At 42.3% G+C, this 17,693-nt stretch overlaps 1 protein-coding gene across 1 annotated transcript in view; it reads left to right on the top strand.

The window, feature by feature from the left end:
• Man2a1 (mannosidase alpha class 2A member 1) overlaps positions 1-17,693 on the top strand; it is a 163,001-nt gene that overhangs the window by 101,440 nt on the left and 43,868 nt on the right. The window contains exons 13-14 of the mRNA XM_038339431.2: positions 13,720-13,885; positions 16,553-16,771. Of these exons, the coding sequence (XP_038195359.1) occupies positions 13,720-13,885; positions 16,553-16,771 (385 nt within the window). The remainder of the gene's footprint in view (positions 1-13,719; positions 13,886-16,552; positions 16,772-17,693) is intronic.

The following is a 17,693-nucleotide window of genomic DNA, read 5'->3' as shown; positions in this document are numbered from 1 at the left end:
AGGAAACCATCCATGGGTTTCATATTTGTTGTAGATTCCTGATACATGCTCAGAACCAACCGAGTAATTGGACGGTGTGTGTCTGTCTTCAGAACATGCCTCTCATCGGCAGTGACCCCATGTATGTGTTCACTGGGAGAGATGTCTCCGTAGTGTTTTCTGTCTCTCTCGGACAGTTCTTTGGAGTACACGGGGAGGAGTCTTCTGGACCAGTGCTGTTTCTAACAGTGTTTCTGAGACTCAGAAGTGGCAGGTGTTTAGTAGTCTTCCCGTCTCTAACACGGTGGCATGGCTCACTCACAGGAAGACAGACAGGGCCCATAAACACTGTTGCCCCCTCTCATCACCTGGGAGCTCGGTAGATGCCAGATTCCGCTCATCAGCAAAGATACACAAAGCGAGTCTGAACTCTCTGTTTAACAGCAGAGTGGCTTTGTCTTACCGTGTTAACCGTTACGATTTTTATTTGTGAGAATCATTCTGTTTATGTACTGTATGTTCTTCAGAAAAATGAGATTTCCTTCCGGTAGATGAGAATTACGTTTTGACTGAAAATCATTTCTTATGCAGTCACCCATAAATATAATGTCTTTTGCTGTCATTTCTGGAAATGACTGCAGATGTGATTCTGAATTGACGAGAAAACAGAACATCTCCTGTTTTAGGTGGAACAGATGGTATTTTTGTTTTCGACAGAACTCTGTAGAGTAAAAGCAACGTGATTGGTGACAAGACTCCTGGGATCAGCGAAATGAAATACAAATTTTCTGTCTGTTCTCTTTTTAATTGGCTTACTATCAGAAGATTTACAATACTTAAAAGGAATATTTACTCTTTTAATTGCTTTTTTTTTCCTGCCGTGTCCTGGATAAAGTGTAAGAATCTTTAGTCTGTTTTTATTCATGAAATTTTCAAGATCCCATTGTGGTTCTACTTTGCCCACATTCATCATTTTGGAAGTGATTTTTATGATGTGAAGAAATCCTGCAGTTTGAATTGCACTGCCAAGGGTTAATACAGTGCTGTTCCAAGTGGCATTTGTTGCTACAAATTGTGATGACATTTCTCATACTCTTTGTTTTTGTGTCATTGCACTTTGACAGGTCTTACTGTCAGAACCTGCAAAGACCGAGACATGGAGGTGGGGGCCCCTGCTGAGAGCGGAGGCTGATTCCCGTCCCACGCGGTCACTCATGAGCGAGACATGGAGGTGGGCGCCCCTGCTGAGAGCGGAGGCTGATTCCCGTCCCACGTGGTCACTCATGAGCGAGACATGGAGATGGGGGCCCCTGCTGAGAGCGGAGGCTGATTCCTGTCCCACGCGGTCACTCATGAGCGAGACATGGAGGTGGGCGCCCCTGCTGAGAGCGGAGGCTGATTCCCGTCCCACGTGGTCACTCATGAGCGAGACATGGAGATGGGCGCCCCTGCTGAGAGCAGGGGCTGATTCCCGTCCCACGCGGTCACTCATGAGCGAGACATGGAGATGGGCGCCCCTGCTGAGAGCGGAGGCTGATTCCCGTCCCATGTGGTCACTCATGAGCGAGACATGGACGTGGGGGCTCCTGCTGAGAGCAGGGGCTGATTCCCATCCCACGTGGTCACTCATGAGCGAGACATGGAGGTGGGGGCCCCTGCTGAGAGCAGGGGTGGGGGAGCTGATTCCCGTCCCACATGGTCGCTCACGATCTTCAGATTTCTGGAACTTCCCTCTCAGTTGCTGCCTGTGTTGGGATAGGTAGGGTTGAAAGAGGATTTCTCCGGTCACATTTGGTTCCCTTTGTCTGGGGAATCACAGCAGGAAAAGCTATTCTGGAGCCAAGCACTCAAGCTCAGCTCTGGAAAACATTGTGGTCTGTCCAGCACCGCGCACACTGGATGAACTCTTCCAGGGCATCCTAGCATCGCAGCAGGACTTGGGGTAGCAGCAGGTCTTCAGCCTCTTATAAGAAGTAGGAATTACTCAAAGAATTGCAGGTGATCTTTGTCACTGCAGTGACATCTTCACACCGACTTACACTTGAAAGGTGGGGTGGATACTCTGAAGAACCTTTGCTGGGGATTCTGAGGCTCTGTGGTGGGGATACAGCCCCTGAGCACTTTGACATTGCATAGACACCGGGTGGCAAGGCTTCCTCCAAGCTGCCTCATCGAGTTTGAATCTTAAATCTGCCCTTTCGATGATGACATGTCCTTGAGCAGAATTCAAAATCGCTCTGTGTAAATCCAAATCCGGTGTTGTTTTCAGGTGGCATGGGGTGATGTGAAGCAGTAGCAGCTTAGTTCAGGTGAAACCTGTACCTCCTGGTGGCCTGTTCTAAAGACTCAGCTGCTGCCGTTGGTGCTGATGCTGGCATTGCCTCGATACTGAAAGGCGGTACCCTTGCTGTGTCAAAAATGCTTAGTGTTAAACTAACAAAAATACTCCTAACGCTTGTATTTACTGACTGCTAGTCAATAAATATGGTCTAGTAGAAATATAAAGCACGTGATTCCCGATGTCTGAGTATTTGCTTTAAACAAAGAACGTGTGTTTGGGAAAACATCTGAAGCTGTGGAATGCGAGGAGATGCAGCATCTGCAGAAAGTGCCCACAGACCATGGCAGCTCTGAGCTCTGGTATTTCTTTTGTGAAGGGCCATGTTGCACCTGCTTCGATCTCCATCCGCCATGAGCCTTCATCTTCCCTTTGAGTCTTGTCTTTGGACTTGACTCTCTACTGAATAATAAGTTTATAATCTTTTTGTCCACCAACTCAAACAAAGTTACTTTTCGTAAATACTTGGGGAATCTAATAATAACTTAATGCATTACATAAAATGGAATATACTTTTCTGGTAATTTTCTATACCTACATGTTAAACTTTTTTTCTTATTAGTTTGGGACATACTTATTACTTAACTAGAATCTTCTAGAAACCATCATTTTTAGTTTTTCCCCTTGGCAAGCATAAGCTTCAATATCAATTGAAAATAATAAGTGTGATTGTTAATGTTTAGCTTTTAGAGGGATTTTTATGAGAACCCTGTTAAATGTTGACATCTGCTTTATTGGAATAAAAAGATTTTGAAAGCTAGAGTCCTTAGGGCTATGAAATGTCTTGCACATCTGTGCACATCTCCAGTGACTGGGGGTCCAGTGTGGGGTATTCAAAGGCTAAAGCATAACTAGAGTTTTAAAGTCTCTGCCTTGGACAGTTTAAGGAACTGTGAGTCATTTGCATTTGAGAAGGTGTAGGTTTCTTTCTCCTCATACTAAAGAGTACTGGTTCTGGGACAGTTTCGGTCTAAGCTCATTGGGCCTGGTAGCCAGTGGATCCAGATATCAAAGGAAGGAACAGACAGCTGAGCATACTTTATCAGGCTCTGGCCATAGTTCTGAGGACCCTGAGCTGTCTTTCTTGTTCTTTGCCCACCCTGTCTCCTCTCCCAGGTCTCCAGGTTGTCTTTTATATATGTTTAATAGTAAATACCACCAGTCTTTGTGGTATAGAACTGGGTCTTAGGCTCCATGATCAGTAGGAATAGTGTAGTCTGGCGATTAGTTACCTGTAGCAAATTACCAACAAACTTAGTCTCTCCTGCCCCTGTTTTCCTCTCTCCCTCTTCCATGACCCCTGAAGAATCCAATTCTCTGTTTTTTCATCTATTAGAGGCTACCTATAATCTTTGGCTTCTGGTTCCTTTTTTCAGTATGCAACCCATGCTTGGGTTATCATTTGGCTTTTTTCTCTTTTGCATATTCCCTTCCTAAGAACCTATGTTTAATGTCCTGTTTCCGTTGTAAATAGATAGCCACGTCACCCTAAGATCCTGACTTTAATTGGCATCTATGGAGTCACTTGAACTACATAAGGTAATGGTTTGGGGTTTCTGGAGCTTAGAGTGTGGATGTTGTGGGGACCATTAGGGCTTATACTGTTGGGATAAAACAGTATGACCAAAAGCAACCTGGGGAGAAAAGGGTTGATTCCATGTTACTGCTTTGAGTCCATCATCCAGGGAAGGCAGGGCAGGAACTCAAGGCAGCAACCTGGAGGCAGGAGCTGATGCAGAGACCATGAAGGAGTGCTACTCACTGGCCTGCTCCTTGAGGCTTTCTGTAGTGGCATTTCATTTGTATTTTAATAAATAAAACTTGACTGAGGATCAGCAAAGTAAAACAGCCACACTGGCCAGCCTTACAGACCAGGCAGCAATGACACACACCATCATCACCACACTAGTTTGCCATAGAAGCCAGGCAGTAGTGGTGCACACCCTTAATCCAAGAACTAGAGAGGGTTATAAAATGGGAGGAGACAGCCCTCAGTCTTAGTCTCATTCTGAGATTACTAGAGACAGGATCACCATTTTTGGACTGAGGTTGTGGTAAGAGCCAGTGGCTGACTGTTTTGCTTTTCTGGTCTTCAGATTGAACCCCAGTTTCTGTCTCTGAGTTTTTAATTGTGCTTCAACTTTCTCAGCCTGCTCACTCATAGCATTCGGGACCAACCAGCTCATGGGTGGCACTACCCACAGTGAGCTGTGCCTTTCCATGTCAGTTATCAATCAATAAAGTGCACCATAGACTTGCTTACAGGCAAATCTAGTTGGGGCATTTTCTCAATTATGGTTCCCTTTCTCCAAATGACTCTAGCTTCTGTCAGCAGGTGCAAAACTAACTTCACAGGACAGTCATGTCAGCCGTCTCTCTTGAAATCCCGAGTTCTGGTTTTCCACAAGAAAGCTATATCCTAAGTTATAGGTTAAGACTTCAGAGTCAGTCTGTATGGACAGTCCTCAGGCGCATCCTGATTGATACTGGAGCTGCAGTTTATGAAGTCTAAACCTGGACTGGTTACCTGAATCCAGAGCCTAGCCTTTAGTGTTCAGCTTTGGCTAGCGGCGGCACAGGGCTAAGGTCTACTCAGCACAAACTAGGTATTGTAGCAGATCCTTGGCTTTTACTACTGTTGCCAAGGAACCCAAAAGTACCCTACTATCAATCTCTCTTTCTGTTAGCTTCTTATAATAGATCTCAAAAAGTAGGAATGGCTAGATTAAAAGACAGCCATTCTTTTAATAGTAATCAATATTTACTATTTTAAAATATTTTCTGAATTTTATAATCTACCTAATTATAGTTTATAAAACATTTTAAGAATGGATTGGAATGCCACCTTTTGGGAATAACTATCACCAACACATACTTGCCAAGGGTTCCAGAGTTTATTCCCGTGTTTGTATTTCTCTTACTTCTGTTTTCCCTTGGCTTCCTGACCTATTGGAATTATCTGCTTGCTCTTCCTGCTTTGAGTCAGGACTTTGACCCCCTCAAAACCTCCCATCACCTTCTCACATTGGGAAGTAGATATTAAAAATGAAAAATTGACCTTGTTGAGATAGGGGACATATATCATCGGGTAGAGTGCTTGCCTAGCACGCACAAAACTGTGGATTTAATCCTCAGCATCATGCCGCTTCAGGCTTGATAGTGTGTATCTTTAATTACCAGCACCGTGGAGATTCGAAGATCAGGTTTGGTAACATGTTTGAGGCCAGCCTGGGATACATGAAAATGTCTCAGAATAGAAAAAGAAAAGTTGACGATGGTAATCCTTCCACTTAGTTACCATTGTGCATAATAAGCTCTGATTGTCCCGCAGGCTTGAAGACAAGTCTCCTTGTGAAATGGCCTACACTGCTAGATAGATTCTAGTGTTACTGATGCCCTCTGCCCTGAGAAAAATAACATGTCTAGCAGCACAAAAAGGAGACACCGTTCACTAGAAGCCTGGCACCTAGAAGGCCCAATTACCAATTTGTTTTTCTTTAAGAATTTACATTGGTTTTTTTTTTTTTTTACTTCATTCCTTGTTTATAGTCCAGAATATTTTTTTGTAGTTAATAGTATAACATTTTCTAGTATTTGAATTTGTTTCTCAAGAACTTTAAAGTGGTTAATACTGTAAACCATAAGTATGATTTTATTTGTTAATTGCGTCTCTCAATCTCAACCATTATGCTACTTAAATAAGAAATGTAATACTTTGGGTAGCACTTAAAATAGTAAGATTGTTCATATATAATATAACTTTGAATATATTTTACTTATTAATCTGTTTCTTTTTCTGCTCCTCATAATGCATTTCTAAAAGAAGGGATTAGTAGACTAGAAGGGAAAGACTATTCTCAAAGTACATTTTTTTCTGATTTTTCTTATTCTCAACTTATAAATACTTGATATAAGAAAGACGAAATTATTTTTAAAAAATAATGGATATAATACTGCCTCTTGAACATAGCTCTTGCTAGTATTTTGGGAAATTTCCTCCATGGCCTTTTTCTTTTAGACTTCATTTTTATCTTATTGCTCCTGGCAGCCCCAAGGGAAGAGCCTGAGCCTGTCTTTTCTTCTTCTACTTTTCCCCTGCAGCGTCTCCCTCCTCATGGCTTCCCTGTTGCCTTTTCCTCTGTCCACACTCCTGTGAGGGGCCTTGTGGGGTGTACTGGCCCAGTTTAAGTCTTCGGTAATCTCCCCTGCTCCAACAGCTTGAATTTAATTGCATTTACTTTAATTGCATTTTCCGTCCCAACTCATGGCTGTCGATAATTTCACTGTGATTTTAGTGCTTATCATGCAGTAGCATGGAGGATTTAGTGTGGTCTAATTCGAGCTGCAGCTTTTGTAGAGCAGATTTCCACCTGTGTTTTCCTATATACTAACTAGCCTCCCTTTATGCTCCGCTTTCCTTTTTTATTTTCTACAATTCCATGTTTCCCTGAGATTATTTTTCCTCTGCTTGAGGGATTTAGTATTTCATTTAGTACAAGTTTGATGTGAAAGGAAAAAGAAAAGAAAAGAAAGAAAAAGAAAGAAAGCAATCTCAGTTTCTGAAACTATTCTTTTAATTTTCTAAAGAATTTAATCACTTTAAATATTGCTCCTCATCTCTAATGTGTCACTGATGGGCTTAATTTTGCTTCTTTGATTTGACCCTATCAAATCTTATCTTGAGGTCCCTGGCTGCTTTGAAGAATGTCAAGGATTTGAGAGGACACCATGACCGTCATGTGTATCGTCTGTTTGGTGTGCGGAGAGAGTTTTGTTTTGGATTTCCTTTCTTGGATCTGACTCGTTCTTTTCAGTGTTTTCTTCTGTCCATTTACCTTTCTGTTTTGTCTGCATACGGATGTTGCGTGTCGACCTTTCTCCTGCTGGCTGCACCCCAGTGCCCAGTGTATCTCTTGTGTGCATTTTGTATATGTAACCCCTTTGGACTCTATTTGTTGATTTCTTTGTTGTAATTTTCTACCTTCTCAAGTGCTTTTTCATGTTTTTCTCCTTTCCTGGATGTACTCTTAGGTATGTTAAAGTTATCAGCTCACAACAGAATTTGGGTCATGTGCCATTTTCTCTTAGGGCTTAGTCACATGACTTTGTCTCTTGAGAGGATTCCTGATTTGTACTGAGTGTTAGATATTGTGTTGAAATTATACTTTGTTAGATGCCATCGCTGTAACCTGGAATGTGCTGAGTTGAGGCTGAAGAATTTAATCTCTTTTTTTAAATCTAGCTTTTTAGCTGTTACTTTGTAGGCTCCTTCTAATTTTTAAATTCACCAGGAATCAGTATGTTATTTTAATGTTCACATTGAATAAGATTCATGAATTAATTTGGGAGGGGTTTTACATTATTTAGGATTTTTTCTCCTTTTATTTTTCTCAGTAAAATTTTTTCAACTTCTGTACTGACTGCTCAATTTGGTATAAAATGAGTTTATAAAACAGTTAATTCATTGCTTCTGACTAATTTTTTAATCATCTTAACTACCCTCATTCTGTGTATTTTCCATATGACAGGAACATACGTATTTTTGCTTGATCTGGTATTGAAATAAGTTATTAGTTTGTGTTTCTTCCTTCTCTTTTATAGATGTTTCCATGTCAGGAGGGACTGTGTGTGTTTACATACGTACATTCATAGCCACACATGCAGGAAGATCTCCTTCTCTTCTTTCTTCCTACTTTGATTGTAAGCCTGTGGTTACCTTGTATGTGTGTGTCCTCTGAGCTAGAGTATAGATCTCCCAACTTGTGTCCCACTACCATGTCACCAGAACCTTCCTTTGGGTCAATGTGTTACTGATAACCCATTTGTCATTCTTTTGTCTAGGTTTGCGTCTCTCTCTCTCTCTCTCTCTCTCTCTCTCTCTCTCTCTCTCTCTCTCTCTCTCTCTCTCTCTCTCTCTCTCTCTCTCTCACACACACACACACACACGTAGTGGTACAGTATGTTGGGCCAGTTGACTCAGTCATTGCTCCATCTGGTGTGATACTATCCCAGGATCTTTGAATAGGCTGCCATGGCCAAGAAGTAGGTGATGATGGAAATGAGTGGCTACCAGGCTCTGCTTATGACAGCTGATAGTAAGGTTTGCTTAGTATTGTGCTTTGCCCTGAATCTTGGCTTTTCATTTTATTATGTCTTGGAGAAATGAAATCTTAATCTAATGTCATGGTGAGAATTTGGCATTCAATGTTTCTGACTCCCAGGTCCCAGAAGTCACAGGACTTTGGCTTTTGAAATCTAACATCTCCAAAAAGACCATTTTTGTTTTTGATATCTTTATTTTTTTGGTAATTGTTATCATAAGTGTTTTATTCTCATAGAAATGAAGTAGAAAGTTAAAGGACTTCAAATCTAGAATTGCCATGTTTCTTAACATTTTAATCTACATATTTCCATAGTCTGGGTGCTAAACTCCGTTCTTTAGATTATGTTTCAGTGTGAATGGTGAGGACATTCTCGTTTGAAATGAAATTTTCAATGTGCTGTCACTGTTAAGAATCACACAAAATGAGCTTCGGTCTTTGCTTTGTCCCTAACTTTCTGTGTGACCTTGGATGGGTCTGTCAGTTCCCTCCTTTTTACACAGGATTTGATTAACTACCCTTGAATATTTTGAGGAGTAAAAAATAATCAAAGTGAAATGCCCTAATAAAATTATAAAGCCCCACAATAGTATTACTTATAAATGATAAATTCTGCAATTTAAAATTTTCTATGCTCTTCATTCATTAGCTATATCTCCTGAACATTTTCCCGTAGATTTTGATCTTTCTTACACAATGATAAAAACACGCCGTGTTTCTAGAATGTTCCCTCAGTGTTGACTTACTGCATACAGTGAGGTCATAAGATTAACCCCTTGGTATATATTGTAAGGGATGGTTTTTGTTATTGTTCTACCATTTTTGTTTATAAGTTTTCTTTTACATGTATATTTTAAGGTAGCACTTTTTGTTCATCCCACATTTCCTGAGGAGAGTCCCTGTGAGCATGGTCAGGGCAGCTGTATAGAAAGTCCTTCACATGGACTCAGCAGTATAGGAATCTGCACAGAGAAGCCCAGCTGCCAGAATGGCCGTCATGCCCTTGGCTCTGAGCAGTGTGGTTACAAAAATGGCTCGGCGTTATGATGCCGTTAGCTGAATAGGTCTTGGTGACATGCCTGACCCGGTAGCACCTCCCTTGTGACAAGGATGAGATGCTGGGCCTTCCAGAGCGCCACACAATCCCAAGGACCATCCCAGACATAAGAAGCACTCCGCACAGCGGTTACTAGGCCCTGAATCGGCCTGTGCCATAGAGACAGTTCAGTGATTGCCGCTGTTGTCCTTCTTAACGTGATGTCAACTGTTGCTGCCCAAAGGGTGAAGGAAGTCTGAATGTCCTCCTTCTCGGTGGGCTTCAAAGGACAGACGCTTTCAGCAGTGAGAATCTGGCTCCTCTATTAGTCTTCAGATTGGCGTGAGCATTCGCCTGGCCTTTCATTATTTTTCTCCTTGCTGAAGTCCATTATTCTCCTGTTTTGTAATTTGATTGACAGATAACAAATGAGGGCTTTTTCTTCACGAGATGAGCTGTTCTTCTAAAGAATTGAAATAATTGCCCATAACACCAAGTTGTGAAACCCTGATGTCACAGTGAGAACTGGGGGGCCAGACATGACTTGGTGACAGATAGTGTCTCAGGAGCTAATGGGAATGTGAACGAAATTGGAGGAAAGAGGCTATTAACAAAACAAGGTCCCTGTTCAGTCGGGAATTACATAAAGGAGAAACAAACCCTCCCCATTCCCAGAATATCAGTAATATTCTTGTTACTATGGAGATAAGTAGGTAAGTGATAATAATCTATTGAAACTTGTCCTTCACTCCCAAAGAGCTTGAAAGGATTCATGTGTTCTCTACTCCTAAAAACGTTCATGCCATTGTTACAACAGCAGCACACCTTGCCCTGTCATTCGTTATTGTGACTGGCAGGGCTTCTACCAGGGTGAGATCGGTGGTTACCTTTCTCCTCTGGTAGCCTGTATAGCACCTTCTCATATATGTGAAATACCTGGGGGGCAGAGGGCCGGAGAAACTTCATGTCAGTTCTGGTTTGATTTTTCTGTGTTCTCGGGTATGTGGTGTCTTCAGCAGTAGGGTCTTACCGAAAACAAACTGTACAAAATTCCCAGAGAATTAGTATATTTTTTGGAAAAAGAACTCCTGCTGAGAGTTTGGCATTGTTGCTCAGGTGATTACTTGACCGCCAAACATGGTCATAGCCAGGAAATTTAGGTAATTTGGAGGGTCTACTTATTCATAAGAAAATGTAACTCATGATTATTCTTTCTCTGCATTCCACTTAAAATGTAAACTACGAGTTCATGTGTATGCCAGACAAATTTGTATTGTCAGGTCCTTGAACAGCATGCTGTGAATCTCTAATTACGTTAGAATTTATTTTCTTACCCCTGCGTTTTACTCATTAATATTCTACATATTTAGTTTTTTTAATAGATTCTTGGCACAATAATTACATAATCATTCAATACAGTAGAAACATCATTATGGTCAAATACTAATTATCTACTTAAATGAAACAAAACAAAACCTAGTTCACAGCTTACTGTAGGATGTGCTTTCATATGGTACAGAACCAAGTGTATGCTTAAAACTCTGAGTAAGTGTGAGTCAGTTTTCAAATTTTCTTTCAGTTGGGAAGGAATCAGTACTTCGGGTGCGTATTAATCTCTTACTTCAGCTTCTGTATCACGGCCTTCATGACCGCTCTGTCCAGAGTCCCTACCAGCAGGCTTCCCAATTCAGTGTACTTCGCTGCTGGGGTGCACCAGGGGTGTGCAATCCTTCACATCCTCGCTTTGGAAGCTGCTGAAACTGTAGATTTTAGTCTTAAATCACTCATTTACGGTGCTCTGGGATGTGTGGCCTCCGCCATTCTCTCCAGTGCACACATATGGAGTCTCACATATTCTCTCTGGCAACACAAAATCCCAGTACTGTGATACTCTGGGTGTGGTTGTGATCAGAGGGTCGCCAGGCAAAAGCAAAATCTGTCGCTGTGAGGAGTGAGAAGGTTTGAATAGATTGTCAGATTTGTCTGATAGATCTGTTGGATGCCTCTCCCTCAGCTCCACACTGACCCCCTCCCCAGGCTCCACACTGACCCCTCCCCAGGCTCCATACTGACCCCTCCCCAGGCTCCACACTGACCCCCTCCCCAGGCTCCACTCTGACCCCCTCCCCAGGCTCCACTCTGACCCCCTCCCCAGGCTCCACACTGACCAACCCCTCCCCAGGCTCCACACGGGCCCCTCCCCAGGCTCCACACTGACCTGACCCCTCCCCAGGCTCCACACTGACCCCTCCCCAGGCCCCACACTGACTTTCCTTGAAAATTGCTCCTGGGGCTAAGGTGGGGCTCTAATGAGTGGTAGGATGTTCAGTGCTCTCTATAAATATGCTTGAGCCCGATGGCTTCTTTCATCTGTTCTTGTTCATGTGTATGGCATATCAATGAGTCAGTGGAGACAGGGCTGCAAGTTAGGTCCTCTTGTCCTGTTGAGTACCAGCCTACAGGACTAGGGGCATTCTTACAGTTATATCACCTGCAATATTCCAGAGTAATACTTAAGACATAAATGTGTCTCCTGCTAAGCAATGTATAAGTGAAATGGTTTATACATTTTGTGCCTTATCATCTTTCATTTTTTTCTTCTGTGTTCTTTGTTTTGCTTTGTTAGATACTTTATTTCTTAATGAATGAGCTATAATATGTATGGAAATGAAGATGTATAAGAACACGCGTATGAAGACTTTCTGATGTTGTTGAGCAAATACAAGCTATGTCAAACTACTGTAGAGGTTCTGTGTTAATAGGGGAGGTGGGGACTGCTCTATATGTTCTGTGTTAATAGAGGTGGTGACTACTCTAGATGTTCTGTGTTAATAGGAGGTGGGGACTGCTCTAGATGCTCTGTGTTAATAGAGGTGGTGACTACTCTAGATATTCTGTGTTAATAGGAGGTGGGGACTGCTCTAGATGCTCTGTGTTACTGGGGAAGGTGGGGACTGCTCTAGATGTTCTGTGTTAACAGGAGGTAGGGATTTCTCTAGATGTTTTAATGGGGGAGGTGGCAACTGTTCTAGATATGTAACAGGAAGGTCATTACTGTCTGACTGTTTGATGTTCCTGCTGTTAACATATTTTCTAGGAAAATTAAAGATTTTAGATCATAAAAATATTCACTAGTGAATCAGTGAACAGCATCAACCCCTGTTCCTTTTGGAATGCTGGTTTGTTTATTTATTTATGTAAATGAGCTGTGATGTAAGCCCATAAGTCCCTAGACTTCCCGAGCTCTGTCACCTGGTGGTGCGCATCATGCCTGTCACACTGTGGAGCAGGTCATGAGAAGTCAGGACAGTGAGGAAATAAGATGTACGTGCTTCAATGGAGAATGGTTGAGAGAACACAGCAAAGAGGAGGAGAGGCTTAGAAACCATTTGTGAAGAGTTCTGTCTGAAAGCACCCTGTAAAATTAAACATGGTGTACCACAGTAAGCGTTTGCCAGCATAGCAGAGATCCCACCGAGAAAGCAGTTAGTGGTCTGTTCCTGCTGAGAACGGTGCTGATGTGGATACTGATGGAAGCTACTCTCATGACTCTCATTTTCCTTTGCTTGACTGAGTCCCCACCAAGTCTTTTTTTCTCAATTATATTTGTCATAACATTTTGGACCTTCTTATAGGTAGATTTACTTTAAGTAAACTTCTTTTTTTTAAGTCCAAGAACCAAATTTCTTGAGCACACCAATAAGGGACCCCTCTATAAAATATACACGTGTATTATGGGATTTGCATGTATAATCATACAAGTTCTAAAATGAGTGTCAGATTTTTATTTGAAGTTAATTATGTGTAAATTGCAGACAATTTATGATTTTTAAAATTTTTATTTTTAGTCAACACAGTGAACAAAATATTAGACAAAAATATGAGAGCACTGATTCTTTTAGATAGCTAAAATGATACTCCTATGTCTTTGGGGGATATAGAAAGTGTTTAATATACATATTAATATGAAGACTTGCTAGGCTGTTCTCCTCTTTCAAGGTGTGTGGTGTTTGCTGTGAGGAAAGTCACTCTGGGCATTCTCTCGGGATGGTTTCTCTGTGTAGCCCTGGCTGTCTTGGAACTCACTCTGTAGACCAGGCTGGTCCCAAACTCAGACCTGCCTGCCTCCTAAGCGCTGGGATTAAAGGCGTATGCCACCATGCCCGGCTTCCCTGTGTATATGCCTGGGAACTGGAGCCTTAGGAAGAGTGTTGGAGAAATGAAAGTGGTTGGCGATTGCAGCATTGACACAGCTGTCTTTGCAGGTATCTCGTGGTCTACAATCCTTTTGAACAAGAACGGGCCTCGGTGGTGTCTGTCTGTGTGAACTCCGCCGCAGTGCAAGTGCTGTCTGATACAGGAAAGCCCGTGGAGGTTCAAGTCAGCGCAGTCTGGAATGACGCGAGAACCATGTCACAAACAGCCTATGAGGTACACAGTGGCCATAGAACAGAAGAGACCCTGAAAAAGATAAAGGACAAAAAGAAAAAAGCGTGGTCAGGGTCCATAGCTTGTACCTGAATAATGGGGTCCAGAGCTTGTACCTGCATAATAGGGTCCTTAGCTTGTACCTGCATAATGGGGTTCATAGCTGTACCTGCATAATAGGATCCATAACTGTACCTGCATAATGGGGTCCAGAGCTGTACCTGCATAATAGGGTCCATAGCTTGTACCTGCATAATGGGGTCCAGAGCTGTACCTGCATAATGGGGTCCATAGCTGTACCTGCATAATAGGGTCCATAGCCTGTACCTGCATTATAGGGTCCTTAGCTTATACCTGCATAATAGGGTCCATAGCTTGTACCTGCATAATGGGGTCCAGAGCTGTACCTGCATAATAGGGTTCATAGCTGTACCTGCATAATAGGGTCCAGAGCTGTACCTGCATTATAGGGTCCATAGCTTATACCTGCATAATAGGGTCCTTAGCTTGTACCTGCATAATAGGGTCCTTAGCTTGTACCTGCATAATAGGGTCCAGAGCTGTACCTGCATTATAGGGTCCATAGCTTGTACCTGCACAATAGGGTCCTTAGCTTGTACCTGCATAATGGGGTCCTTAGCTTGTACCTGCATAATGGGGTCCTTAGCTTGTACCTGCATAATAGGGTCCTTAGCTTGTACCTGCATAATAGGGTCCATAGCTTGTACCTGCATAATGGGGTCCAGAGCTGTACCTGCATAATGGGGTCCATAGCTGTACCTGCATAATAGGGTCCATAGCCTGTACCTGCATTATAGGGTCCTTAGCTTATACCTGCATAATAGGGTCCATAGCTTGTACCTGCATAATGGGGTCCAGAGCTGTACCTGCATAATAGGGTTCATAGCTGTACCTGCATAATAGGGTCCAGAGCTGTACCTGCATTATAGGGTCCATAGCTTATACCTGCATAATAGGGTCCTTAGCTTGTACCTGCATAATAGGGTCCTTAGCTTGTACCTGCATAATAGGGTCCAGAGCTGTACCTGCATTATAGGGTCCATAGCTTGTACCTGCACAATAGGGTCCTTAGCTTGTACCTGCATAATGGGGTCCTTAGCTTGTACCTGCATAATAGGGTCCTTAGCTTGTACCTGCATAATAGGGTCCTTAGCTTGTACCTGCATAATAGGGTCCATAGCTTGTACCTGCATAATAGGGTCCATAGCTGTACCTGCATTATAGGGTCCATAGCTGTACCTGCATTATAGGGTCCTTAGCCTGTACCTGCATAATAGGGTCCTTAGCTTGTACCTGCATAATGACCCACGGCATATCCATCGAGCTGTTGTGTGGGAGTAAAAGTCTAACCCCAGAGGATTTAACTGGGTGGTTAATGGTACTAAAGGAAAAATATTAGTATTTTTTTAGCAGGTACCATTTTACAGTGGGGTGTGTATATCTTTCTATTTTATTAATATTTTAACTGGATTCCAAAACAATAAACTAATAAATTTTGGAACCTTTGTATGTAAGTCAGTACACATAGAACTGAGGTAAATTGTACTATATTTTAGTAGTAATGTTGGTTAGTTGCCATTTTTCATAGCAGTGGTGCCTTAATATGTCCTGGGAGAGAGGCTTTTAACTAAGATTATAAAATATCTTTTTTGAGATTTAATTGGGGAATTCAACCAATAGACACTGTGTATGTGTGTGTGGTGTGTGTGTTTCTGTGTGTTGTCTGTGTGTATATGGTATCTCTGTGTTGTCTGTGTGTGTATATGTATCTATGTGTGTGTATATGTGGATATCTCATGTTGTCTACATGTGTACATGTGTGTATGTCTGTATGTGGTGTCTCTGTGTGTGTGTGTCTGTGTTGTCTGCGCATGTGTGTATGTGTATGTATGTATCTGTGTGTCTCTCTGTGTGTGTTTGTGTCTTAGATAAGCAGTTTTTAAATGAACCCTGTATCACTAGAAACATTAAGTATTTGGAGTCTGGAGGTAATTTAAAGCCTTATAGAGATACGGTGATAAACTAGCAACTTAAGAGGGAGTTACTTCTGCTTTTCAAACACTATTGCTGGTACGGCTCAGATAATCATTGTCCTGTAAATAAAATGGGAAGTAGAGTCTGTGCTCAGGCAAGATCGGACAGCCTACCTCGAAAGTGAAACAGCTCTCCAAAGGCAGGGGCCCAGCGCACAGGGTGCCTCCTCCAGGCCTTGCTCAGCGTCCACTAGCTCCAGGACAGCTTGCAATGGCTACTGCTAGCTGAGCTGATTATACCGTATTATAACTATACTTACCTTCTTAACACACTGGATATAACGTTATAAAAGGTGTTGTGATAATTAAGAAGAAAGCATTGTTTACATTAAGTCCTCACCTTTCTGGGGGAGTTTCTGCCTCTGGGTGTCTGTTGAGAACACTATGGAATGTTAGAAGGATGGTCATATAATTTCTTAGGGGCCATGAAAACGTTGATGCCTTCAGTAAGCCTTCCAACCTGAGCTGACTGGTTTCCTGGATGAACTGAGGAATGGGCAGTCTGACCAGCCTACTAAAGCGTTTATACAATAATGATATGTCATGATTTTATTACAAATATAAATGTTTCCCTTTGATACTTTTCTCTGTAGTAACCGCTCTCCTGTCTTTAAAGGTGTCTTTTCTAGCTCACATACCACCACTGGGAATGAAAGTGTACAAGATCGTAGAATCACAGAGTTCGAGTTCACACATGGCTGACTATTTCCTGTATAATGGTGGCGTAGCAGAAAATGGAATATTCCGTGTGAAGAACATGATAGGTGCGGGGGAGGCTATAACTATAGAGAACTCCTTCCTTGCGCTCTGGTTTGACCGATCTGGGCTTATGGAGGTATGTTCTTAATAGCTGTGGTAACCATAGAGAGCTTATTGTATTTACTGCGTGTGTCCATGACTATGCAGATGGGGAAGTCCTCTCAACCTAGGGCTGCGGCAGACACGCTGGGAGATAGGATTGGTTAGCTGCTGCCTACCTTCTGTGGGTGTGCTGCTCATGGTGTGTGTGCAGTGGTGCTGTTCACGGGGTGTGTGCAGTGGTGTTGCCCACAGTGTGTGTGCAGTGGTGTTGCCCACAGTGTGTGTGCAGTATTGTTGCTCACATTGTGTGTGCAGTGGTGCCACTCACAGTGTGTGTGCAGTGGTGTTGCTCACAGTGTGTGTGCAGTAGTGTTGCTCATATTGTATGTGCAGTGGTGCCACTCACAGTGTGTGTGCAGTGGTGTTGCTCACATTGTGTGTGCAGTGGTGCCACTCACAGTGTGTGTGCAGTGGTGTTGCTCACAGTGTGTGTGCAGTAGTGTTGCTCATATTGTATGTGCAGTGGTGCCACTCACAGTGTGTGTGCAGTGGTGTTGCTCATCCATTAGGTAAATGTAGTAGTTTAAAGTGTTTATCTAAACTTTGGAAAGAGGTTTAGTAGAATACAATATCTATTGAATAAAATAATTATTTTCTTATTTTTGGTTCACTTTTATTATGTTTTTAAACTGGCTCATGCATATTGACAGTTAAACAGATCTCCTTCTATAGCAAGTTTGCTAAGTGTTAAGTCTAAGCTGCTTGTTCCTTGCTAAAATATATTTTAACTTTTTGTTCCTATTTGAAGGGTTTAAAATCTGAGGCTAACTATAAAATTTTGATGCTCAACCAAGTATTTTTAATGCTAGAGGCTTACCTTAGCAACTTTTAGTCCCACCCCAATCCCCTTTTCTTTTCTGAGACAGGGTGAGACTTTGTAGCCCGAGTTGCCTGGA

The sequence above is a fragment of the Arvicola amphibius genome, chromosome 8 (assembly GCF_903992535.2).
Source record: "Arvicola amphibius chromosome 8, mArvAmp1.2, whole genome shotgun sequence".
Lineage (NCBI taxonomy): Eukaryota > Metazoa > Chordata > Mammalia > Rodentia > Cricetidae > Arvicola > Arvicola amphibius.
Note: the sequence above shows the minus strand (reverse complement) of the source record. Positions and strands in the feature narration are given on the sequence as shown.